The following is a 26,130-nucleotide window of genomic DNA, read 5'->3' as shown; positions in this document are numbered from 1 at the left end:
TGATAGGCGTTTTGCAGTTTTGATAATAAGGACTAGCCAGTCCCTGGTGCAGTGCCAGGCGATCTGGGCCCAGTCTTTTCGGAATGCTGCATCATCCAGGAAAATCCTGGGGGCATTGGTGACCAGAAGGCCAGTGGGAGCTGTATTGGTTCGTAGGTATTGTGCCAGGATGACCCCATGCAGAACTGTCCGGATCCTGTTCCTCTTCTTCTCCGTGAGTGAGTCCCAGTCCGTTGATTGGGCTACAGTAGCTGAGATATTGAAGTCTGCCAGGAGTGAGGGATCAGCTAGGATTTCGCTGATATCCTCAGCAGTGTAGGTTAGGCCCATATTTTCGGCCATGTTGGGGGTGGATAAGGCTCCCACAGCTGCGCGCTGCTTAGTATTATACAGATCAAAGAGAGAGAGAGGACTAGGTACGCTAGCCCGTATCCCCTGGGTTATATGTCAAGATCAATGTGGACTAGGTTAGTTTAGGGGGAGGGGGATTTAAAGTGACTCAGGTACGTCAGACAATAGAAAGGAAAAAAGCAGTATTTTCCTTATGAAGCCCTCACCCACCGACCTAGTCGGTGGCATGCTTCATCATCGGGCCCACCACAGTGGCACCGAATGTGCTCCGGGTGTGCTGCAACGCCAGGTGACTGCGGAGCTGGTATATTGCTGCGTGTGCAGTGAAGGGGTGAGAAGTGAAAGTTAAAAAGCTATACAAGAGGTCCCAGCACCCGAGGGTTAACAAGTATTTAATAAACTGGGCCTCTGTTAGCTGTTTAAAAAGGCAAAAGGACAAAGGGGAGTGTATGATGACCTCCCATGTCCAGTGTGGTCTACATGTTTCTGCCAGTGCCTTTCGTATTATAAGCTGGCTTTCCTCAGGACCAAAGTGTAACGTGATAAGGTGCAGATTAAATTATAATAAACTAAATTAAGTGTTTGTGTCAATTCTTGACTATGTGTGGCGCTCGCTAAGGCGCTGTAGCTGTTAGAGGGGGATTCCCTCAAGCTTTTCTACACAGAACACATAGGACAAGGACAAGACGTACAGGGAAGAGTCATATTAGGGTGGCATGTCTTAAAACCATGGTGGCCGGCTTTTAGGGTGGTGTACGGCTTATATCCGGCTAGGGTGAGCTCATGACATCTGCATGAGACTGGTGAGCGTTTAGATACAACCGTTAGTGGGTGGTGGTGGGCTAAAAAACGAAATCACAAGGTGAGGTACAGGAAAGTACTAATACTGGGTCCTCACTCTGTTATTTCTTGGTAAAAAGCCTCATGGGTCGCCTGGCAGAGAAAGAGACCCTGTGGAGATAAACGAGGTTCACAAGGCTATCTAACCTGTAGGGAGAAAAGAGTTCTGGCTTACCCCATTTTGCAGGACAAGTGGTCTTGTTTACTCACGAGTAGTTCGGTCTGGTTCCTCCTTGGACCTATTCGTCCTTCTGCGGCGCCCGGTATGAGGTGAGTGGGCCGCCTGGCTGTGTTTTTATACTGTTTGTAAATGCGATTCACCTGTTTGGGTTAGAAAGAGGGAGGGGTGCGCGATAAACGCTGCCTCATGGTGGCTCGGTTTGCGCATGTGCAGGAAAGTAGTGCGCGTTCAAGCGCATGCGCGGTGTAATGCGGTAGCGTTATGTCCTAGGCGCATGCGCATGAGTACACATGCGTGTGTACTATTATCAGATTGCCGATAGTCTATATTTTGACTGGACAAGGTGGTATTACAGGACAATGGCAAAGTATTCATGGTGTTATCCACCATGTGGGTCAGGGTTCACGTAAAAATGTCAGCGTTAGTGCGTTCTGATGCACTGGGGGGACACGGAGGGAGAAGAAGGGACAGCGAAGGGGGCGCTCATGCAGGAGTGCGGTGGCACTGCTACCTGTAATGTGTTGCAAGGGTATCTACATGGCCAGACTGTTCCATGGAATGGAATCGTTAAGGCCATGGGTGTGTGTGGAAAGGCGGTAAATCCAGCGTTGCTCTTTTTGCAAGAGGAGTTTCTCATCTCTGAGGTTGTCAAATTTCTCAATGACTGTCCACGTAAAGTCATTGGGTGTGTGGTTGTGGGTCAGGAAGTGGTCTGTAAGTTTACTGATGTTTTTCCCACATCTTATGGTGCTTCTGTGCTCTGTCATTCTTGTACGTACTTTTCTGGTTGTCATGCCGATGTACCTGAGGCCACATCTGCAGGTAATCAAGTATACTAGATTGGAGGAGTTACAGTTTGTAAATTGTCGTTGTGTCCAGGTCTTACCTGGTTCCAAATTTAGTGTTTTGGACGGGGATGTTAAGTGGCATACACTGCAATTGTTACAGGGTTGGTGGCCAGTGATTTTTGGCATGCCCCATGCGTTGACGATGGTATTGTCTTTATTTTGTCTTTTTGGCCGGGGTCTGGTACTCACCAGTTGGTCTCTTAGATTGGTGGCCCTCTTGTAAGCGAAGCGGGCTTCTCCCATTGTCTGGTACCCGAGTTTATGATTTTCCAGTTGCGGTGTATGATGTTTGACACTTGGTTAGACGCTGTGTTGTAAGTCGTTACGCAAGTGAGGACAGGTTCTTCTTCCGGTTTTTCGACTGTCTCGAGGAGGGCCTCCCTGTTTTGGTTCCTGGCTCTTTTGCAGGTTTTATTGATTATCCTGGAGGGATAGCCACGGTCCCTAAGCTTGTGCACCAACTCACTGGATTGTTGTTTGTAGTCTTTGATGCTGCTGCAATTACGCCTGATGCGTAGGAATTGCCCGTAGGGCAGATTTTCCCTCAGGTGTCGGGGGTGAAAACTATCAAACCTAAGTAAGGAGTTTCTTGCTGTAGGTTTGTAGAAGGTGGTGGTCGTGAGTCCTCCATTTTCTGGTTTGATGTTCAGGTCTAGGAAGGGTAGCTCAGTGGGACTGCTAGTGCATGTGAAGCGCAAGTACGGGTCTAGTTGGTTAATCCATAGCATGAAATTGTCCAGTGATTCCTGGTTACCCTTCCATATTACGAGAATGTCGTCGATGTAGCGACGCCACATTCTTATGTTGGTGGAGAAAGGGTTGGTTGGTTGTTGTATATATGTGCCTTCAAAGTGGGCCACATATAATCCTGCCACACTGGGGGCAAAAACACTGCCCATAGACGTGCCATTCGTCTGTAGGTAATAGGTGCCCTCGTATTCAAAATAGTTCTCTTTGAGAGCTAGGGCTGCGCAGTCTAAGATAAAGCTGCGGGGGGTGTTGTAAGTCCAAGTGTTTGTCATGAGGACATCGTGCAGTACCTTTAGCGTGGCGTCTTGTGGTAGGCTAGTGTAAAGAGATTCTATATCTAGTCCTACAAGAAGTTCAGTGCTCGGGTCAAAGTTAACTTCCTGGATTACATTTAGTAGGTGCTTTGTGTCCTTCAGGTAGGTGGGGGTCTGCTGAACCAGGGGATTGAGGAAGAAATCACAGAAACGTGATAAGGGCTCTAGCAATGACTTGATCCCAGACACGATGGGTCTCCCTGGTGGTGGAGTGGTGCCTTTGTGTACTTTGGGGACCGTGTAGAAATAAGGAGTCTTTATTTCTTTAGGACATAAGTAGTCCGCCTCTTGTTGTGATATGTGTTCATTGTCTTTGGCATATTTTACCAGTTGATTAATGGTGGCCTGTAGTTGTTCAGTTGGATCTTTTTGGAGGCGCTTATAGTTCCTAGTGTCACTGAGGAGCCTCTTGCATTCCTGGTCATAGTCTGTCTTGTTCATCAGGACAATGCCACCACCTTTATCCGCCGGTTTTATTACAAGTTTGGGGTCATGCTGGAGGCGTTGGATGGTGCTTCTGTCTTTGTTGGACAGGTTGTTGAAGGTATCTTTCTGTTGAAGTTGTTCTACTTCCGTGTAGACTGCCTGTTCAAAGGTCAGGATTTCTACCGGGATGCTGCCCGGTGGGGGGGTGAAGGTCGATTTTGTTCTCATTCCCGTTTCATTCGGCGTGCCTCCCACTTCCATGATGGTGTTGTCTTTTCTCTCAAAGAAAGCCTTTAGTTTAAGCTTTCTAAAGAATTCAGCAAGTTCTACATGTAGTTTGAACATATCCAGTCTTGGCGTTGGGACAAATGAGAGGCCTTTATTCAGTACTCCCGTTTCTTCTGGTGTGAGTTGTGTGTCGGATAGGTTAAACACGAGAGGACAAGGTGGTGTTATTTGCTGGTTCCCGCTTGTTCCTTGGTTTTGTTCCTCGTGTTGGAGCTCACTGGCTCTTCTTCGGGTGCCCATTGTACATGACCTGGGTTCCGTCTCTTTCCCCGGCCTCTCCTGCCCTGGGATAAAAAAGGATATCGCTGGTTTTGATTTCCTTGAAAGAAGGGCATGTTGCCTTGAGGGTACATTTGTGGTTATCCGAAGTATGGGGGTGGTAGGTGGCCGAAGAGAGGCGGTGGTGGGCCGAAGTTGTGGTTTTGGGGCCCTTGCCATGGTTGTTGCCAGTGTTGTCCACGTCTGCCTCTCCCTCCCGGGGTGTTGGGTCCTGAGCTTGAGTTACTTGAGGCGCTTGAGATAGAACTATTGTCTGAATTATCAGATGATTTCTTGGAGGGGGTGTAGTCATCTTCCGAGTACGGGTAGGTTTTAGAGTAACTGAATCTCTTCAGATCTTTTTCAAATTTTTTGATTTTTGTCTGGGTTAAGTAATCTTTGTATTCCGCTATTTCGCGGTTTTGGTCTTTAAGTTTCTTTTTGATCCCTGTCACCGTGGTTTTGAAGTGTGACTCCGTCGCCTAGATTTCTATCGTGATGGCGTCTGATAGGCGTTTTGCAGTTTTGATAATAAGGACTAGCCAGTCCCTGGTGCAGTGCCAGGCGATCTGGGCCCAGTCTTTTCGGAATGCTGCATCATCCAGGAAAATCCTGGGGGCATTGGCGACCAGAAGGCCAGTGGGAGCTGTATTGGTTCGTAGGTATTGTGCCAGGATGACCCCATGCAGAACTGTCCGGATCCTGTTCCTCTTCTTCTCCGTGAGTGAGTCCCAGTCCGTTGATTGGGCTACAGTAGCTGAGATATTGAAGTCTGCCAGGAGTGAGGGATCAGCTAGGATTTCGCTGATATCCTCAGCAGTGTAGGTTAGGCCCATATTTTCGGCCATGTTGGGGGTGGATAAGGCTCTCACAGCTGCGCGCTGCTTAGTATTATACAGATCAAAGAGAGAGAGAGGACTAGGTACGCTAGCCCGTATCCCCTGGGTTATATGTCAAGATCAATGTGGACTAGCTTAGTTTAGGGGGAGGGGGATTTAAAGTGACTCAGGTACGTCAGACAATAGAAAGGAAAAAAGCAGTATTTTCCTTATGAAGCCCTCACCCACCGACCTAGTCGGTGGCATGCTTCATCATCGGGCCCACCACAGTGGCACCGAATGTGCCCCGGGTGTGCTGCAACGCCAGGTGACTGCGGAGCTGGTATATTGCTGCGTGTGCAGTGAAGGGGTGAGAAGTGAAAGTTAAAAAGCTATACAAGAGGTCCCAGCACCCGAGGGTTAACAAGTATTTAATAAACTGGGCCTCTGTTAGCTGTTTAAAAAGGCAAAAGGACAAAGGGGAGTGTATGATGACCTCCCATGTCCAGTGTGGTCTACATGTTTCTGCCAGTGCCTTTCGTATTATAAGCTGGCTTTCCTCAGGACCAAAGTGTAACGTGATAAGGTGCAGATTAAATTATAATAAACTAAATTAAGTGTTTGTGTCAATTCTTGACTATGTGCAAAGTACGTACAAGAATGACAGAGCACAGAAGCACCATAAGATGTGGGAAAAACATCAGTAAACTTACAGACCACTTCCTGACCCACAACCACACACCCAATGACTTTACGTGGACAGTCATTGAGAAATTTGACAACCTCAGAGATGAGAAACTCCTCTGCCAAGCCGAAAAGCGCGTAGTGTGATGGGAACAAATAAGCCATGATGAAGATGAAAACCTAGCTCTAAACAATTCTCACAGTTGACGAAACAACCAAGATTTTTTCACTGCCAACAAATTCACAGGAATATCTGTTATCCTATAAGAAAACATTATTACCACAAGTATATGAATATGTACAAGAAAATATTCATTATAAGAGATATAAATGAGAACATTCAATAGATTTGTGAATTTATTGTTATATTTATGCAATACTGAATCCTATGGACAGATTAACAATATTGAAGGCTGAATGAATAAGAATGACTGAACAATAGAGTTGTTCCGTCACACATCAACAATTAAAGTCTTTTTTAATCAATTTGCCTGACATAAATTGGATTGTTTATTTATGATTATGTTTACTCTCTTTTTGATATAAATAAAAGATTCTGTTGTCATTTGTGATCTGGGTTCTTGTATTTATACTTTGATGCCTCCATTCTATGTTGTTGCCAATGTATTTTTTCATACAATTGTTGCTGTATCCCTGACATAAGAACTCTATCTAATGACAGATGAACCTCTTTATTCACATATGTTCAGTTCCTTTTTTAGGCCACAGTTTTGTGCCTGCCTGTGATCAAAAGCAAATAATAAAACTAGAGCGTCTAAAAAAAAATTCTTTTTTTTTAATTAAAAGAAGCAATCCACACACGACTGTAAGCTCTCCCTGTTAGGAAAGAGGGTTGTGATCCAACAGCCAGAGCTGCCACTTTGGAACCGGGGAACCAGATTCCAGTCTCAGCTGGGCTCAACATCCTATGATTCTTGGCAAATCACTTATTCTCCTTGAGCCTACCAAAAATGAATGTGTCCTTGTGTAATGTGTGTAATGTTACTGGTGCTTATGTAAAGCGCTCCAATACCTTCGGGTCAACTTCACGCTACATAAAACTGCAAAAATATCAAATAAGCATTTGCAAAGCAATAGGTCTCGCATTTACGAGAGTTTGAGCTATTGACATTGTAAATGCCAACAGCTTCAACTCTCGCAAATTCAAGACCTATGGCATCGCAAGTATTTTTTTTGTTGTTAAAGCCCCCGTGCTGCACTTTCACATGCAAGAAGACCGTACCCCTTTCTTTAAAAAAGCTGTGTCTAACAAAAGGTGTGCGGCCCCTATTAGAGTGAAACCGCGGCATGGGGGCTTTTAACCCCAAAAAAAGCATCTGTTTGTCAAACAAATGCATTTTTTTTGTAAAAGCCCCCATGCCGCGCTTTCACTTTAATAGTGGTAGCGCACCTTTCCTTATACACGCCTCTTCTAAAGGGGCTCAGCCTTCATGCACATTAAAGTGTGGTATGGGGGCTTTGACAATAAAAAAACATGTTTGCAATGCCATAGGTCTCGCATTTGCAAGAGTTTTAAGCTATTAGCATTTACAATGCCATTAGCTCAAACTCTTGTAAATGCAAGACCTATGGCATTGCAAACAAGTGCCCGCCATTGTCCCAGCTGCTTTGAAAGTGAAGGCAAGCGTGGCGCACTGAATGTAAGAAAAGCACATGGTGCCTGCAGTAGGGCAAAACCCATTAAAGAAAATAGTGCCTACAGACGAATTAAAACAATACTGTGTTGTAAAAGGGCCAGTCAGCATGGAAGGTTTCAAATGAAGACAAGGCAGTAGGGACTAAGGGGACTAACAAGCCTAATAACGAATCAGAAGCCAGGATTTGGAAAGGACAATGACACAAGCTAATGACAAATATGTGCAGCGAGTGGGCGGGGCTTTAGGTACATATTCCAATACAGTATAACTCGCAGCGCATGCGCTGCCCAGGCTTGACCTAAAAAATCTCTCTCTGTGACGTCCACCCCACATTACCGTTTTACTCAATGGCAATGGAACCTATGCTTGGTGTGAGGAGGCAGAGCTGAGTTGGGCGGAGGTGACGTACACAGCCAATCAGGCAAAAAGAGGGAGGAGTCTCAAACCAGACCCACACATCCATGTGATTTCGGCTGTTGTGCAACGCTGTGGCGTGAGCATGCGCACTAATGCCGGCTGGACCGGTTAGGCATGTTATACAATCCGTCTCGTCTGCTTGTGTCCGAAAGCTGGCTTGAAATATCCCGTGCCAGCTCTTGGAGACTGAATGGCCTCAGACTCTTCCACTCACTATGGCAGTGAACACGTCTGCTTGCGCAGAAGTGCAGGAGCTGATGGCAGCCTTGGAGCGGGGCAGTGCTCCTCCGGATGAGTTCTTCTGTCTCACCTTATCCCTGCTGGGCCATCAGCAGACCAAAGCAGACTTCCCCCACCTAGTGCGAAGATATAAGTATAACAACCCCCAGCTGCACTCCGAACTGCAGGAGATATACACCGGCTACTTCCAGAAGCAGGCAAGTAGATGTCAGCACTTTGGTGCTTAGTGGGTAAATGCACTTTTAGCTGACATTTGTGCTTAACATGCCGGTGATAAGTTGTATATCCGTGTATATCCAGGTCTTATCAATTCAAGGTCCAGAAAAAATAGTACCATTCATAAGAGCGGTTTCTTATTTACAAAACGATATACTGTGTATTCTGCCGTGTGGATCTCTATTTAGAACTGACCTTATTAGTATTATTTTTGTTCCTCGTCACTGACATATTCCTAGAATGACCAGATCTTGAAAAACGAAACTGGAATGTTCTGCAAACAAAGAAGTAATATTACAATATTGCATTGATCAAGGGGCGTAGAATGAATCACCAAAGTAGAAACCAGATATTGAGGCACTAATGGTATTAAAATACAACTTCTATACAGTGTCATCCTTGCTTTTATTGAGCTGAAAAGGGTGGAGAGGCTGTAAAGGGGAGGTAGCCAAAGATGCAACAAGCAATCCTGTCCAAGAAGCCTGGCCTAAAAACATGTAAACTAAAATCTTCTGCATAATGCCCCTCTACTGATATTTAGGCGCCTCTGCATTTTCTGTTACTGCATTTAGACATGTCACACAGTAGCCAACACCTACCTAAAGCAAGCCAGACCTATTTGCCAAAGCATGTTAGCTGTATCAGCTAAATAAATTAAAATTATTTTGTTGTGAAGATTTAGAACTGAACATGTTTAAATTGTGAAAATATGAGACAGTAAATTAAACCTTACTAGCGTATGTGGAAGGGGTAGTAGCCTTCAAAATGCATCGGACACTCCTGCTCGCCCCTTTTCACCCCTTTCTGCTGCAGTCTCTCAGTGATTGACACTTGTGCCATTTTCTCCCTATATTTTTCTGTAAACCTCAATCTGCACATCTCACACTTTCCCACAGTTACAATTGGCACTTATTCAATCATTGCTCTGCTGAGAGGCCAAGGACTGTACACTTGTATGACCCATTGAAAGACGCTAAGAAACTCGCATTGCCTTCAGCCTCCACATCAGAGCTATCAATCGTACCTTCGTAAGCACCCATCTGCATTGTGATCTTCTGGAAGAGAACATCACTGTGGAAATCCACCTGTTGGCCAACAGACCTAGGCTCAACACCCACTCACACCACTTACGCAAAGAACCGCGGGATCATCAATAGCAAACTCAATATGGCCAACCAAGTCAGTGTCGTCACCGCCTCATGCTTCCATACCCTGAAGCTGCTGTGGAGGATTTTCAAATGGTTCTCCATCAGCATCCGGGAAACCATTATCCACACCCTGGTTACAAGCGGGCTGGACTGCTGGGACTACCTTTATGCCGGGATCAACAAAAAATTCACCAAAAAGGTGCATACCATAAAGAAATCAGCGGCCAGAATCACTCTCAACCTCTCACGCCTCACTTGCATCACACCACACCACACCTGAAGGAGCTTCACTGGCTCCGCATTCACAAACAAGTCAATTCAAACTCCTTAGTCACACTTTAAAGGTACTGCATAACACTTGTCCAGCATACCTCAACAAACTCATCTGCTTTCACAAACCAACCAGACAGCTCCTCTCATCCGGATTCCTACTTGCATAGATCCCACGCATACAGAAAACCAGATTTGCTGTGCGAGCCTTCTACAATGTTCCTAAAGTGTGGAATGAACTGTTGCTACACATAAGAGCCTCCTCCTCACTTCTTGAACTTCGCAAGAAGCTGAAGACCTGGCTATTCGAGTAGTCCCACTAGAACCTAGTTGTGGCTAGTTTCACTCCTGTTTAGCGCTGGATACAATACTGGATGATACTGTGCTCTTCTAATCTGAATAACATCCTGAACTCACTTGGACACCTGGAGGAGGCTAATTTTAAATTACTCCATATACAAGAGTAATGGGCTGCGTGAAAAAAAACAATAGCCTACATCATTTTGAAAAAAATACTATTGAAGATTCCAAAATGAAGTAAAATGTGTGAAATGCAAACAGAAATTACAGAGCTAATACAGACTACCATAAGAATTTTTACAGCCATAGTTGAGAAATTGATTACTTCTTTTGCCAGTAAAGTTAAGGACATGAAAATGGAGTCCATTTCAAAGTCGATGTTTAATTTCTGCCATGCCTGAGACCTGGCAGGACCCACTTCACCTAAAACCCTGAGTATCATCTATGTTAATTATATTGGATTTACTGAAAGTTGCTTACTAATCCAAGATTCAAACCCATGAAAAATTGCCTGCCTTCTTGTTAAGTTGACCTACTCTGAAGACCGGGATGTTGGGACAGAAAAGTCCTCTGGTTGATTGAAGATATGTACCCCTGCCCTTATTACTCAACTATACTGTTGTCTGTATGCCAAATATAGATTTATTTTTCTTTTTTCATAGGCGAACACAGATAATGTGTGTGCGCCATGACATAGGCCTGCCTTACTGATTGCGGTCTTGTTGTATCATTAGGGGCATCCGAAGCGCTACCCTCATAGTGATGAAAGTCTACCGCCTTCACCAGGAGTTACACAGAACGAGCATTGCGACATACCATGTAGTGATCAGTTGTGGTGGACAGAACCTTATTACCCTGTGTCACGAGAGTGACGCCTACAGGCTCTCTTTCCTTTTTTCAGTTCTGCTGCTTTGGGCTTAACTTATACCTTGGCCTCCATCAGGTTGATGTAGACTGATGCACAGCCAAGGAGTAGTGACTCTGTGCTGGTTGTATGTGTGCCTGGGAAGGATACAGTACAGGGATAGAGCAGTACCGTGCAGTATGTGTGTGGTTAGTACTGGGTGTATGTATGCCTGTAAGGAATACGTCACACGAGAATTAATACTGTGCAGTGCGTGCACAATGGGATCATGTGCTGAGCCTCCTTACCTGCTCCCCAGTAAGTCATTGCTTAACGTACAGTGAGCCCCATGAATGTGCACCAGACCTGGTGGAATGTGTGGTAAAGAATTGTACTGTGTGTGTTTTTTGAAGTACCGCCTCAGCTAATCTGTCCATTGTATTTCAGGATTTTTCATCCTCTCTTGCATCTGACTACGATCAAGATCTCGACCTGGCCCTCGCGCTGTCTCTTCAGGAAGCTGACCTAAGTGCGCAGAACCTGACCAACGATGCCACCGCACAATTCAAAGTTGATCACAAAACTTCAAGTCCACTTTCCTTTGCTGCTGTGGTGCAAAATTCTTCAGCGGAAAATAAAAGTAAGAGTTCTTTACCAAGCTGTGATGGACAGGCGTTGGATTGTAAAGTTCAGATTGGAAACTGTTCTCAGAAGGCTGAAGGAACTGAACGTCAAGAACAAAAGCAGATTGATGACATGACAGCTTACCACGGTCAACCAGAGCCAGAGGACTGCGTTTTGGAATCTTGCGGTAATGCAGCCATTTTTCTAGAGGATCCACTTACAGACCCGACAAATTCAAAGATCACTAAAAAGATTAAAAAACGAAGGAAAAAGAAGACCTCCTTGCTTTTGAGGAACCCAACAGCCATGAAGCCTGTGGTGGTGTGGTTCAGAAGGGACCTTCGCCTTTATGACAACCCTGCATTAATAAATGCTCTTGAACTTGGTGCTCCCATTATTCCTGTTTTTCTGTGGTGCTTCAGTGAAGAAAATGGGCAGAATTTTACATTGGCTGCTGGTGGCGCAACAAGATATTGGCTCCATCATGCTCTGCTCCAGTTGAACCTATCGATGCAAGAAGTATTTGGCAGTCGCATTGTCTTTCGGTCGTCTCGCTCCTGTCTCCAGGAGTTAATCTCCATTATAGAAGAGACTGGGGCAGACACAGTAATTGCGAATGCAGTTTATGAGCCGTGGCTGAAGGAAAGAGATGACCATATAATTAAAACACTGCAGAAGAAAAAGGTGACTTATAAAGTGTGTCATTCCTACTGTTTGTATGAACCTTATTCGATACGCACAGATGGAGTTGGCCTTAGAGGTAAGTGGGAGTCAGAGATAATTACTTTGAGGATATTGTCAGAGTTGCAGTCAGATTCCTTCATATATGAAATTGAAACAAATTCTAACCCTTTGGTAAATGGAACTTTATCATTTTGAAATGCCAGGAGTCAGGACTTACAATTACTATATTCTTTTATCCGTACTCCCTTAATGGTTCACACACACTAGTGAGGTAGCCTCCTTTTCTGCTCTTTCATGGGCAAGAAGACTTCAAGCCTCTTTTATGGCAGTAACTTTTCCCTAGAAATGGCCCACACCTACTCTTGGTGAACGTGTGTCTTTGTGTGTAACACACCACCTCCAAGTAACAAGAGAGGCAAGGTAGCATCACTACAGCCATCAAATATTACTCCTCTTAACAACTCATTAATTCTAAACCTTGCTCACTCAATGGGCTCTGAGGTAGAAATGAAATACCTGGCAATTTTGATGTGGCCTTGGTCTTTATACCCTTTATAGGCAACCAGTGCGCAGGAAGCTGTCCCCAGAGGCTGTTTATTCTGTGATTCCCAAAGCTACATTAACCCTCTCTAGTTTCTCCAACATATTTGCAGTTTCGCACCCTCGGTTGAAGACCTGAACAATCGCAAGTTTCAGAATTGCCAGTTGATAAAATATGATTGACCTCTTAAGAGGAAGTGTCCATAGTTGTTCTGTGTGTAAATGTGGCAGTGAAATATCTTTTAACGTAGCCCAAATTTCTGAAGAAAATTGGTGTCCATATGTCTCCTCATTATGTGAAGAAAATTGTAACTTATGAGTAGTGAGACAGCTTTGCTTTTTGATGTTTTTAGAGAGATAGGCCAGGTTCTATCAAAGTTTTCTTGCTTATATTCCCTAACAAGATACTGAGTGTTTGATACAGCCAGTCCCCCTTGAGTACTGAGCCTGAGTATCCGTGCCACCTATGACTTTAACACAGAGTCTGGTACCTGGGCTTCAATTCTTTGTCTATCGGTAAGTGCTGCACAGATCATTTGTCAATCCCAGAGTCGTGGAATGATGATAGAGTCGCCCTCATCCTTGGGAGGCAGAAACGATCTGACTAGTAATTATCGTATTAGCCTTTTGGATGCTACAGGAAACAAACAAAGGCATTACCAGCTTGGGCAGGTGATTGCTAGAGATTTTAAAGGAACTCTTGTCAATTGACAATTTGTTAACACTTCAGAAGCTCATTGATAAGTTCTGCTTTTTTAGGAAGTTGCCTCTTTGTTCTGCGTTCATTGACTTTTTCATGGCTTGTTCTATGGTAGCTACGCTAAGAATGTGGATGGACTGGCCTCTTGTAGAACCTGCATTGGCCCTGATTTTAAGTCAGACAGAGCAGAATTATTTCCCTTTTTTGTGGTGGTGCAAACCATTCTCCCCAGCCTGAACTTCCCATTCTGTCTACACCTGCCTCCGTCTACTGCCCACACCGCACAGAGGCCCCACTTACATTTACCACCTGCTCAGAGCAGGTAGTAAATGAATATCTTAAATTCCACAGAATTGTGAATTCTATGTTCTACAACCTTGAAATCCGTTCCTGTGCAGTTATTTCCTCATTTCAATGGATTTAACTGCACAGTATTGGATGATGTCACCAAACGGTAATATTAATTCTGCACACAAATTCTGGTGTAACTCCTTAAGTACGCTTGGGTTAGAGTTCAGATCATAGAAAAGAGTGAACTAACAGTTTACATTAGTACCGGTAGGGCCTAAATTAGGACTACATGTTAGCCCGACATCTAGAGGCCCTTTATGTAAGAGCTTAACAAAAAAGCTGTTTCCCTCCAGGTTACCTAAGGCACTGGAGCAAAACCCTTTCTTATAAAGACAATTCTCTAGTCCTTGATCGAGCCACTAATAGTCTTCATTCCAATCCTGTAGGGAACAAGAGGGGTGTGCTGTCTAAGGATTGTATCCTTCCGTGCAGAAATGTACTGCACCTGTAGATGCACGGATGTGAAACTCTTGAAGAACGGTGTGCCTCCAGAGAGCTCCTACTGTATGCCTCCAATGGCGCCCCACTGTAAACCCATTAGGGTTTCTTATACTAGTAGGACTTCGCTAAAGATGCAAGTATACTGTTGTTATCCATGTGTGTATGCATGAATATGAAGGTGCCACCTGCACCATTAACCACCTTACTCTAGTGGATATAGGTTATACAAACGTGACTTACACCAGCTACAAGGAAGGCAGGGATCCAGGTCCTGAGGAAAGCCAGCGAGATGTGGCTGAAACCTGTCAGCCAGTGGGATAGAGGATCACTTATTGTCATCAACATCTCTACCTATTATGCTTTTAATATTTCCATAGATATCCCCTACTACTACTCCAATAAACTTTACTCAAGGTCATCTGGGGGCTATTTTATGTTTTGTGGTTGGATTGCAAAATTAGTAAAGGGGACAAACTAAAACAAGCATTGGCAAATCCAATAGGTCTTGCCTCTGCGAGAGGTGTTGGTTTAGTTTACTTTAGCTGTGCTGTACAGCACTGTGATTGTACAGTATATTTAAAATGTTATTATGTATGCTGTGAAACTGCTATTATTCTAGTGATATTTATTATAGCCTTATAGCCGTAGCCGTATAGCCCGCCGTAGAGGGCTATACCAGCTATTAAAGGCCCTCTCCAGTTTCGGCTCGGGCCTTTAACAAGGGAGAGGGACTTTAATAGCCGGTATAGCCCAGCTACGATGGGCTATAAGGCTATTAGAACATTCGGCCACCAGAGGGTAGAATGTTCTAACAAAAAAAACCAAAGCCTTATGGGAGCGTGAGGGGATTGGAATCCCCTCAGGCTCCTTGAAGCCTTTGTTCAGAGCCAGAGCTGTGAACAAAGAAACATTGGAATGTTGGAGCTCCAGGCTTATACCAGCCATTATAAGCCCGGAGCACTCCATTGTTTTCAATGGAGCTCCCAACATTCCAATGTTCTAATATAGCCTTATAGCCTGCCGTAGCAGGTTATACCGGCTATTAAAGACCTGCTGCAGCGTTAAAGGCCCAAGCCGAATGCTATGGCTGTGAACAAGGGTTTCAGGGAGCCTGAGGGGATTTCAATCCCCTCGTGCTCCCTGAAGGCTTTGTTTTATTTGTTAGAACATTCTGCCCTCTAGTGGCAGAATGTTCTAATAGCCTTGTAGCCCTTCGTAGCAGGGCTATACAGGCTAATAGAACATTAGAATGTTGGAAGCTCCATTGAAAACAATGGAGTAGCTTTGGGCTTATAATGGCTGGTATAAGCCTGGAGCTCCAACATTCCAATGTATCTTTGTTCACAGCTCTGGCTGTGAACAAAGGCTTCAGGGAGCCTAAGGGGATTCCAATCCCCTCACCCTCCCATAAGGCTTTGTTTTTTGTTGTTAAAACATTCTGCCCTCAAGTGGCAGAATGTTCTAATAGCCTTATAGCCCTTCGTAGCTGGGCTATACCGGCTTTAACGCTGGAGAGGGCCTTTAATAGCCGGTATAGCCCTATACGGCGGGCTATATGAGAACATTAGAAAGTTGGAAGCGCCATTGAAAACAATGGAGTAGCTTTGGGCTTATAATGGCTGGTATAAGCCCGGAGCTCCAACATTCCAATGGTGCTTTGTTCAGGGAGCCTGAGGGAATTTCAATCCCCTCGCACTCCACTAAGCCTTTCTTTAATTTGTTAGAACATTCTACCCTTTAGTGGCAGAATGTTCTAATAGCCTTATAGCCTTTCATAGCTGGGCTATAACGGCTATTAAAGTCCAGCAACCTTGTTAAAGTCCCTCGCCTTCGGCTTGGGCCTTTAACGCTGCAGTGGGCCTCCCGCTACGGCGGGCTATAAGGCTATAGAATGAGCTTGGTAGTGGAAGTTAATAAGTCAGGTGGATAATGGGTAGTGTGATAGTAAATACTCATCGTGTTTAGTCGAAAGACCTGTTTAATTTTAATTTATGAAATAATGTAATTTAAATTGATGGACATGGTTTAACTTATTTAAAATACACATGTAAAAAAGGTGAATGAAATTTCCCCAGTACCATTGCAAGTAAAGAGAGGTGGGAAGCACATTTTCTTATCTCAAATGAAATGGAATGCGCCAGAGTGTGTGTTTAACAGACAAGCAGTTCCCCAAACGTGATAACGTGTGCTTGAGCTAAAAATTAATGCCATTTGTTTTTAAAAGCAAAAGTGTGTCCTTGAAGCTCATTTTTTGGCACAGTAAAATTTATAGTAAATCTTAGGGTTTGGGTGAGGTGCAGTCGCAAATATTGTTTAAAGCTGTCCAACTTAAATGAAAGGCAGCATTGTACAAGGTGGAATAAAGGTAAATCTAAAGCTGAATGTAAATGTTGCCCTTTTGGTCTCTTTTTGGACACCCATAAGCTAAAATAAGTGAAGGGTTAACATTTTCCCCTGTACCTTGCACACATCCTGTGTCTTTGCTATCCCAGTCAAAACTATTGTTTAAAGGTGTCTAACAAAAGAATTGTAAGGCAAAATTGTTCGAGGGGCATACAACTTAGGTTGTGGTTAGGATTCAGTCACAAATATTGTTTAATGTTGTCTAACTTAATAAATGAAAGGCAGCATTTTCTGATGTGCAATAAAGGTAAATAAACAAGCCCTTACATGCAAGGTCCCTTTAGTTTGGGTTAAGAAAATGTACTTCCCATACTGCTTTCACTTGCAATGTTGTGTTGGAAGGGGGGATGGGGGTGGCTGGCTTTTTCTGGTTTCCACATGCCACATTAGTTAATTTGCACCACAATCACAAGAAGTTGTGGCATTGCTGCGACTAGAATGGGTATGCACAGCGGTGCACATAACAAAGCACATGGCAAATGTGGGGTCTCGTTTTCTGCCGTTCGGTGGCCTTTGAAGCTGGTGAACCCGTAAAAATACTGTAAAAAAGATGAATGACAAATTTCCCCTTAACATTGCAAGTGAAGAGAGCTTTGAAAGCACATTTTCTTATCTCAAAGGAAATGGCAGTGTATGTGTATAGCAGACAAGCAGTCCCCTTAATGTGATATGTGTGCTTGAGCTAAGAATAAACCAACACCCATGGACAATGCCCCCCCTCACAGTCGTGCCTCAAACACAAACTCAGGCAGATTACAATTATTTTAAAAAAAAGACACAGTAAGGATGTGGCTGAGATGTAGTTGCAAACAGTAGTGAACGCTAAATAAACAAGGGTGGGGGCATGGTAGTGGGAGGGAGTGGGAACAAGTAAACACAGACCGACAACGGGTTGGAACAGATGACCGAGCCAGCTAGGAGAGATTCACTCTGTAGAGTGACTCAACAAAAAGAAAAAATAGGTCCCAAAAGTGCAAGCAGTGTAAGGATACAAGTACGTGGGCCATGTGTAGTGTTGCGCTCTAGTCTCCGACGCCCGACGTGATGACAAGGCGCGCCGGAGCAGGCGCGGAACACTAGCGCATGCGCACAGGGCAAGGAGAAAAGAGCGCGTAGAGCGAGAGAGAGAAGAGAAGGACCGGAGCGGTGTGAGTTAGACGCTCGGCGCTCTTTGTATAGCGCATCTTGATAAGTTGCAATAAAGGCCTTATCAACATCACCTGGCCTCATGTCCTCTGTGGGGGGAAGCAAGTGAGAACATTACAGTGGCGACGAGGATGGGATCACCCCACCCCCCACACAGCAACACCGGAGAGGCTGCAGCACGAGGCACGAGGAACAAAACAGGTCAGAGACTGAAAAAGGGGCCACTTGCCTATGAGCACGCCCAGATATCTGGCGCTATTTACAACAGAGCGCGGCAGTAGCGCAAAACACCAGTATTCAGCATAGGGGAAGCCCAGCCACCCAAGGGCAGGACAAAGCCAGCATAACGCAGGGGAGCACATAGCTGGGACCCTGGCAGAAAGAAGAGACAGTGATAGGGAGGAAGGAAAGATACACCTCCCCGGCACCACACGTGACACACCGTTCAGCGCGCCTGGCAGTCCCAATAGCCAAGGGGACAGCTCACATAGAGAAGATAACCCCAGCGCACGGGCAGCCCAGGGAACCGAGAAGGAGGGCCAGAAACAGCGCCCAGAATGAGCAACCAGATGACATCTCTCACCGCGCCCGTCCCCTTCCTACCCAGACCAGGGGAACCCCTGATGAACTGGGAGGACTGGAGGGAGTATTTCAAGAACTACGTGGAGGCCTTGGAGGATGAAAATGGTGAGCCATTCCCCAGCGCTAGAAAGAAAAGGTTGCTGCTGCACAACTTGGGTCCAGAAGGTGTTCGCGTGTATTCAAACATAGTACCAGCAGAGAGGCCAGCTGCAGACGATGATGTTTTCAAGAATGCCTTGGAAGACCTAGACAACCATTTTCGCCCGGCAGTATGCGTGTCTGTCGACCGGTACAACTTCCAACAAAGGAAACCGGAGCAAGGAGAGTCGATAGATGATTATGTGGCAGCCTTGAGACGACTAGCCATCACGTGCAAATATGGGCAACTACAGGATGAATATATCAAAGACCAAATCGTCATGCATACCACGAACAGGTCGGTCCAGGACAAGTTGTGGGCACAGGGAGAGACATCGCTCAAAGACGTAATTGCCATGGTAAAGAAAGCTGAACTTTCAAAGCGATGTGCGGATTCAGCGAAAAAGGAAAGCGCGCAGAGGCAGATGGTCAACAAGATAGACGATGCACCCGCGAGGTACAAAGGAGCCACAGGAGAAAGAAGGCACAAATCTAGGTGGACAGGAAAACAAGCTACTCCAGGAAGACAACACTCGGACAGCAAATTTTCATGCTACAGGTGCGGGAGTGCAGATCATTCAGCGCAGGACAAGAGATGTCCTGCGTTTCGCGCCAGATGCTCCTTCTGCGGCATAGTCGGCCATTTTGAGAAAGTGTGCCGCAAGAAAGGGAAAAGAACTGTGGTGAAGTACATAAGGCAGTCCTCGTTGGAGGCCCCGGCTGAAGAAGACCTGGAAGACGACGACATGGTTTTATGCATCGAGGAGCAGGTGTTAGAGGTAGCAGGAGGACGCTCAGACAAACCACGCACGGACATGTTGATAGGGGGAGTGAAAGTCCACATTGCAATTGACTCAGGGTCCCCGTACTCCATTGTCCAACGGTCGGTATGGGAGGAAGACTTTGTGCCCATCCTGGGTCCCCGGCTAGATCCACCGGACATACGTCCCATTTCGTACACTGAGAACGCGATCCCCATGGTTGGCTTCCGCACCTTGAAGTTTGAATTCAGAGGCAGATCAGCGAACTGCAAGTTGTATGTGGCAGAGAGGGGTCCCTCAGTGCTAGGCTGGAGAGACCAAGGCGATTTGGGCATCAAGCTAGATCCGGGTGGCATAGAGCAAATCCTGCTAACAGAAGACGACCCATGGCCACAGCAAGACAAACTAAAGCAGGCCTTCCCCAAAGTGTTTGGAGGCACGGTGGGCAAGCTGGACAAGTTTGTGCACAAAATACTACTCAAGGAAGATGCCCGACCAGTGTCCCACAAAGTCAGAAACATCCCCCTTGCTGTGAAGGAGGCAGTCCAGCTGGAACTCCAAAGATTGGAAGAACAAGGGATAATAGAATCAATAGACAGCTCAGAATGGTTGGCCCCCTTGGTCATGGCCAGGAAGCCCAATGGCAAGGTACGCTTATGTGTGGACCTCTGCGAGCTCAACAAATGCTTAATTGTGGAAAAGTTCCCCCTACCAAGGATAGAGGAAATGTCGGCTAGAACAAAGGGAGTATCCTGGTTCTCTACAATAGACCTTACGTCGGCGTATCATCAGATCGACTTACACCCGTCAAGCAGGAAACTAACCTCGTTCATCACACCCTTTGGGTGTTATCAATTCCGCCGCATGCCGTTTGGGCTGGCCTCAGCGGCTGCGGTGTTCCAGAAATTAATGCACCGCCTATTCAAGGACTTTCCAGGTGTCCAGTACTTTCAAGGACGACATCCTGATCATGGGAACCAGTCATGAAGATCATGATGAGAAACTGACAAAAGTACTCACAGTGCTTCAAGAAAGAGGTCTCACAGCTGAGTGGAGTAAGTGCAGGCTGGGCATGTCATCAGTCACATATTTAGGGCATGAAATAGGGAATCATGGAATATCCCCAAAAAGGCAAAATGTGAAAGCTATTTGTGATGCAAGAGCTCCGGTCAACAAGGAAGAAGTGCGGTCATTCCTCGGGATGGCGGAGTACTATAGTAAATTCGTAAGACACTTTGCCACCAAGACTCACAAACTCCGCCAGCTTATCCGAGACAAGTCACAGTTCACATGGGATGAAGAGGCACAGAGTGAATTTGAAAGGTTGAAGCTTGACATCAGTTGTGCTGTGCCGCTACATGGCTATGACCCCAAGAGCAACACCATCCTGACTACGGACGCTAGCGAAAGAGGACTGGGAGCAGTGCTGGCACAGGAAAGAACGGATGGCATGGTGGAAACACTCAGTTTTGCATCCAGAGCGCTGTCACCCACGGAGCAGAAATACAGCGTCATCGAGAAAGAAATGCTGGCGGTCTCTTGGGCCATGGGGAAATTTAGACAATTCGTCTGGGGCACCCGCTTCAAACTGCAAAAGGACCATAAGCCTCTGGTCAAGGTGCTAACCTCAAGCGGCCACGACACAGCCACCCCACGCATCGCGAAGATGACGCTCAAGCTCCTTGACTACACCTATGATGTGGAGTACCTACCAGGGACACGTAATAAGGTAGCGGATTATCTGAGCCGAGCCTCGGCCATGGAGGATGCACCTGCAGTCTCACCTGACTCTGACGAGATGGTGGCAGTGATGGAGGACGCGGAGAAGGCCATCAGCAGGCAGGAGTGGGCCCTGGCCTATGAGAAAGACGGAGAAATGGAGGAAGTAAAACAATACTTGATCTCTGGATGGCCAGAGAAAAGACACCTCAAAGAGGACCTGAGGAAGTACTATGAGATACGGGAGGAGTTGTCGATGAGTGACTCGGGCATTTTCATGTACCGGGGAGACAAGGTAATTCCTCCTATGACTCTAATCCCCCTGCTTCTAAATCAACTCCACGAGGGTCACCTTGGCATTGTCAAAACTAAGTTGAGAGCTAAACAAATGTATTGGTGGCCGAGAATGGACAGCCAGATTGAAAGGCAAGTGAGGGAATGTGGCCAGTGCCAAGGGGCTGATAAAATACTAAGACCCCTGAGGCCAGCATTGGGAAGATTCGAACGGCCTCAGAATCCCTGGGAAGACATAGCAGTAGACATTTTAGGGCCTGTGCTCGACAACAAGGGTATAGCCAAATACATATGTGTAGTCATAGACAAATACTCTAAAGTGGTTAGAGGCGGCAGACCCGAGAGCAGAGGACGGCCCGGGACCAGGGTTCGATTCCCGGCGCGGCAGGTTTCTGGACCAGGGTCAGCGGACTCGATAATTCTCTCGCCTCGGTGCCCACTCTGATCAGCGTTCACACTCGGCAACTCTGGGCATTAGCTTGCCTCATCTTCACTAACGGCCCCACCAGACCGCCGGGGAGGCCTGGTCTCACCCTGGAGATACCCATTAAGGGACCATCTCTCAGGGAAGCCAGGAAGGGTTTCGCAGCGGTCGAAGCGCCTTGGGACCCTACGGGTAAGTAGTGCGCTATATAAATGCCTATACATTTACATTTACATTTACATAAATGGCCAGAGATTGATGTGCATGAAATCATGGACACGGACACGGTGCTGAGATTCCTCACCTCATTGTTCTTGAGGGAAGGAATACCGAGAACAATATTAAGCGACAATGGACCGCAGTTCACATCGGACAAATGGAGCAAGTACATGGAGAGGAACGGGATAAAGTCGAAACACACGGCAGTGTATCATCCCGCTTGCAATGGTCAGGTGGAACGGTTTAACCGTGTACTGATGGGATCCATACAGGCAGCCATAATGCAAGGGAAAGACTGGGAAATGGAAGTTCAGAGCATGTTGTGGGCTTACAGGATCACCCCTACAGCGCTAGGATACAGCCCCTTCCAAATCCTGAGAGGCAGGCTCCCCTTCACAAGAGACAATGTGGTATGGAGAGAAAAAACAGTGACGAGCTAATGGTCACCGGTGGTAGTTCAGCACAACCTGGAGAAGGCTCAAAAGGTGTATGCTGCGCATTACAACAAAAGGCACAACACAATGGACACAGCTCTGGAAAAAGGGGAGTGGGTTAGAGTCAAGCTAGCGACTCTCCAAAGAAAAGGCGAAAGCAAGTATAGCAAACCCCTACAGGTGCAAGGAAGAGCGGCCTTGCTCAGTGATGGGAGAGTGTGGTCCCAAGACCGCATGGCAAAAGTCAACAGGATCATGCGATGGCCAGTTGCCAAGGACGAAGAGGATGAAGGCCAGGAGCAAGCCTACAAGGATGAAGAGACGGTGATAGGGAATGAGAGACTGAAGGAAAGACCCACTCAAGGGAACAAGGAAGAGAATGAGCAGACATGTGCAGATGAAACAATGGTGAGCGCGACCCCGGCTGGAGAGAAGGAAGTGGACACACACCAGCGAGTAAGATGTCTTCCCGGTGAAGCTAACAGAGAAGAGCTCACACCGGTAAGACGAACCCATGCCGGGAGGGCGGTCACCATGCCCCCTCGATTCAAGGACTATGATATGAGTGACTATTGATGTTCGGACTTGATAAGTGTTATGTTGTTGGAAAAGAGGGAGATATGTAGTGTTGCGCTCTAGTCTCCGACGCCCAACGTGATGACGAGGCGCGCCGGAGCGGAACACTAGCGCATGCGCACAGGGCGAGGAGAAAAGCGCGCGTAGAGCGAGAGAGAGAGAAGAGAAGGACCGGAGCGGTGTGAGTTAGACGCTCGGCGCTCTTTGTATAGCGCATCTTGATAAGTTGCAATAAAGGCCTTATCAACATCACCTGGCCTCATGTCCTCTGTGGGGGGAAGCAAGTGAGAACATTACACCATGCTCTAGGGGAGGATCACATACAAGAGGAGGGAAGTGCCGACCGCTGAACTGACCAGCAGGAAGCAAGCAATGTGAAGCCACCAATGGTAAATAATGGGAGGGCTCCAAGCCCACTAATAATAAACAAAATATCTTGAAGAGATAGCGAATGCTCTGTCTATGCGAGACCAAAAGAGATATTCACCCAAAAGCGCCTACAATTTTGCAGCCCATCTACTCCACCAAGTAAATGTGGTGCAGATGTGGAGCAGTCCTATGATGAATTCAGCATGCCACTGAAGTTGCTGGGTGAGGGCTTGCCTCAATTGTATTTATTTATTTAAGAAACGCACATAATTTCTTGGAAAACATTTACATCCCTCAAAAGAATGTAAATGTGGTAAGGTATTAATTTGATCTTGTCGCTGCTGGGCTTCAACAGACTCTGGACTGCTTGGGTAGTTATTATGATGTTAACTCTTATAGACACTCTTTAACCCCTTCCATGCGTCAGACGCGCAAGAGGCATAAGTGCTCATGTGCGTCAGACGGCTCCCGCGTGTCCGATGCCATGGCACAGGGAATGCCTCTGCTGCGGGCACAAGAGGGATTCCACCCCCCCAACCCCCCCACTCCCCCAACAGCCTCAGGAGCTGGGGAAGAGCTTCCCCAGCTCCCCGGGCTGTTCCTGTGGTTTCCCTGAAATGACTATCAGTGTGCACGACGCGCTGATGTCATTTCAGTAAAACTGAAATGAAATTTCAGTTTCACTTTCTACATACTCAGGGGGCAACCTCGGCCCCATGAGCACGTAGAAAGTCAGGAGAGATATTGTTGGAAAGGGGAGGGTGATCCCAAAGCAGAGATTCACTTACTAGGCACCAGAGAGGGGCGAGCGCCCCTTTGGGCAAAAGCCTTGGCTCCCCACAAAATTAATTGGGGGAGAATCACAGGGGCAGAAAGCCCACTAGATGCCAGGGATTTTTTTTCCATTCATTTTAGGGGTGGGGGCTGCCCAAGATGCGCATGCCAGTGCCCCCATCTCCCTGGAAAATTAGTATTTCTGCCCCCCTGGGGGACAGATGGGGCGATGGCGCCCCATCTCTCCCCCCCTGGGTGGGGGGCAGAAAGCCCATTAGATGCCAGGGTTTATTTTTAATTTGATTTAGGGATGGGGCTGCCCAAGATCGCCATGCCAATGCCCCCCCTCAAAAAAAATTTGCTATCTAAGGCAGATGGGGTGGGGGGGCAATAGCCCGGGGAGGGGCAGAAAGCACACTAGGCACCAGGGATTTTCTTTTTACACATGGGGTTAGGAATGCCCAAAAGGGGCATGTCAATGCCCCTAACCCCTCAACAAAAATTCCACAGCCTTTCTGCCTCCTCTGGAAGGCAGAGGGGGCAATAGCCCCCGATCTGGTCCCCGCAAGGGAGGGCGGAGGAGGGGGGGGGGCAGAAAGCACACTAGGCACCAGGGATTTTTAAAAAAAATCTACATAGTGGTGGGGGCTGCCCAAAAGGGGCATGCCAATGCCCCCACCCCTTCCAAAAAATTCCACAGCCTTTTTGCCTCCTTGAAGGCAGATGGGGCAATAGCCCCTGATCTGGCCCCTGGGGTGGGCAGAAAGCACACTAGGCACCAAGGATTTTTCTAATGTTATGTATGCATGCCAATGCCCCCACCCCTCCCCAAAGAAACCCACAGTCTTTCTGCCTTGGGGGGAGGCAGATGGGGGTGGGGGCAATAGCCTGGCGAGGGGCAGAAAGCACACTAGGCACCAGGGATTGTTTTTCATACATAGGGGTGGGGAATGCCCAGAAAGCCTCGCAGAAGTGCCTCTAATGTTTTGAAAAAGCTGTGAGGGAGGGGGAAAGGATAGTTCTGGATCTGGTATATAGGCGCTGTAACTTTACCATCTTATAGATGGTGGAACGGCCCATGATCGATAACGGGAGCCTTGACCAAAACGCTGTGTACCGGGATAGCTGTATCCGCTGGGCTTGGATGTTCTACTTCCATGCTCTCTGCTGATTGTTCATCAGGTAGACACCAAGATATTTGAAACTCTCTGTGTGCAACTGCATATCCCCTGCCCACTCCAAATCGGATGCAGGGCAGTTGATGAGGAATATTGCGGATTTGGTCTTATTTATGGTGAGCACATAGAAAGTGCCAAACATTTCAAATACCTGGAGGGTCAATCAATCAATCGGAGCATTTATAGAGCGCGCTACTCACCCGTGAGGGTCTCAAGGCACTGGGTCCAGTTCCCAGACTCTGTGGCTCCGCCTAGAATATCAAGACATCATCAGCATATAGTGCTATCCAATTGGAAATACCCGGCGACCATTCCAGTCCCTTGAGCAAAGCGTCCACTCTCAGCTACCGAGCGAAAGGCTCAAGCACAATCCTGAGTAGTAACAGTGACATGGGGCATTCCTAGCGTGTTCCTCTGTATATCTGGAAAATGTTGAATAGGATGCCACCCACCTGTACCCTGACCGTAGCAGTTTCACCTTACCAATGACTTTGGGGCCAAAGTTCAGTCTAGTTAGAAGGCAAAGCAGGTAGTCTCATTGTTCTGAATCAAAGGCTTTTTGGATGTCAGTCAGCAAGAAAGAGCAGCCCCAGGTAGGTCCTCAGCCAGGACCATTTCATTGTGGACCAGGAGTGTGGCGTGTGTTGTGCTGGCGAAGGCAGGCCAAGATTTTTGATTTCCCTTGTGTAACGTTTCCCTGTGTTTCAGAGTGTGCTATTTCTGTGTCTCATGTGTAATGCTTGTAATTCAGAGCGTTTTACAGTTAGGTTGTGATGATGTGTGGTTATTTAAATGTGTTTTCCCTTAACCACATCATCCTTTAGATACTACTCACGGACTGTTGTGGATTTCCAGCGTGTAGGAGAGATTGTTAATGTTGCCGGATCTTTCAATGTAAGTGGCCGTGTTGAGGTGTGTCCTG

General features: G+C 46.6%; 1 protein-coding gene across 1 annotated transcript in view; it reads left to right on the top strand.

Annotated features, from left to right (window-relative positions):
* Positions 1 to 7,924: 7,924 nt before the first annotated feature.
* The window catches only part of LOC144797812 (deoxyribodipyrimidine photo-lyase-like), a 147,449-nt gene continuing 129,243 nt past the window's right edge, over positions 7,925 to 26,130 (top strand). The window contains exons 1-2 of the mRNA XM_078668601.1: positions 7,925 to 8,270; positions 11,299 to 12,235. Coding sequence (XP_078524727.1) covers positions 8,049 to 8,270; positions 11,299 to 12,235 — 1,159 coding nt within the window. The 5' untranslated portion in view covers positions 7,925 to 8,048. The remainder of the gene's footprint in view (positions 8,271 to 11,298; positions 12,236 to 26,130) is intronic.

Source organism: Lissotriton helveticus, chromosome 12, assembly GCF_964261635.1.
Source record: "Lissotriton helveticus chromosome 12, aLisHel1.1, whole genome shotgun sequence".
Lineage (NCBI taxonomy): Eukaryota > Metazoa > Chordata > Amphibia > Caudata > Salamandridae > Lissotriton > Lissotriton helveticus.
This window is presented reverse-complemented; position numbering and strand designations above follow the sequence as displayed.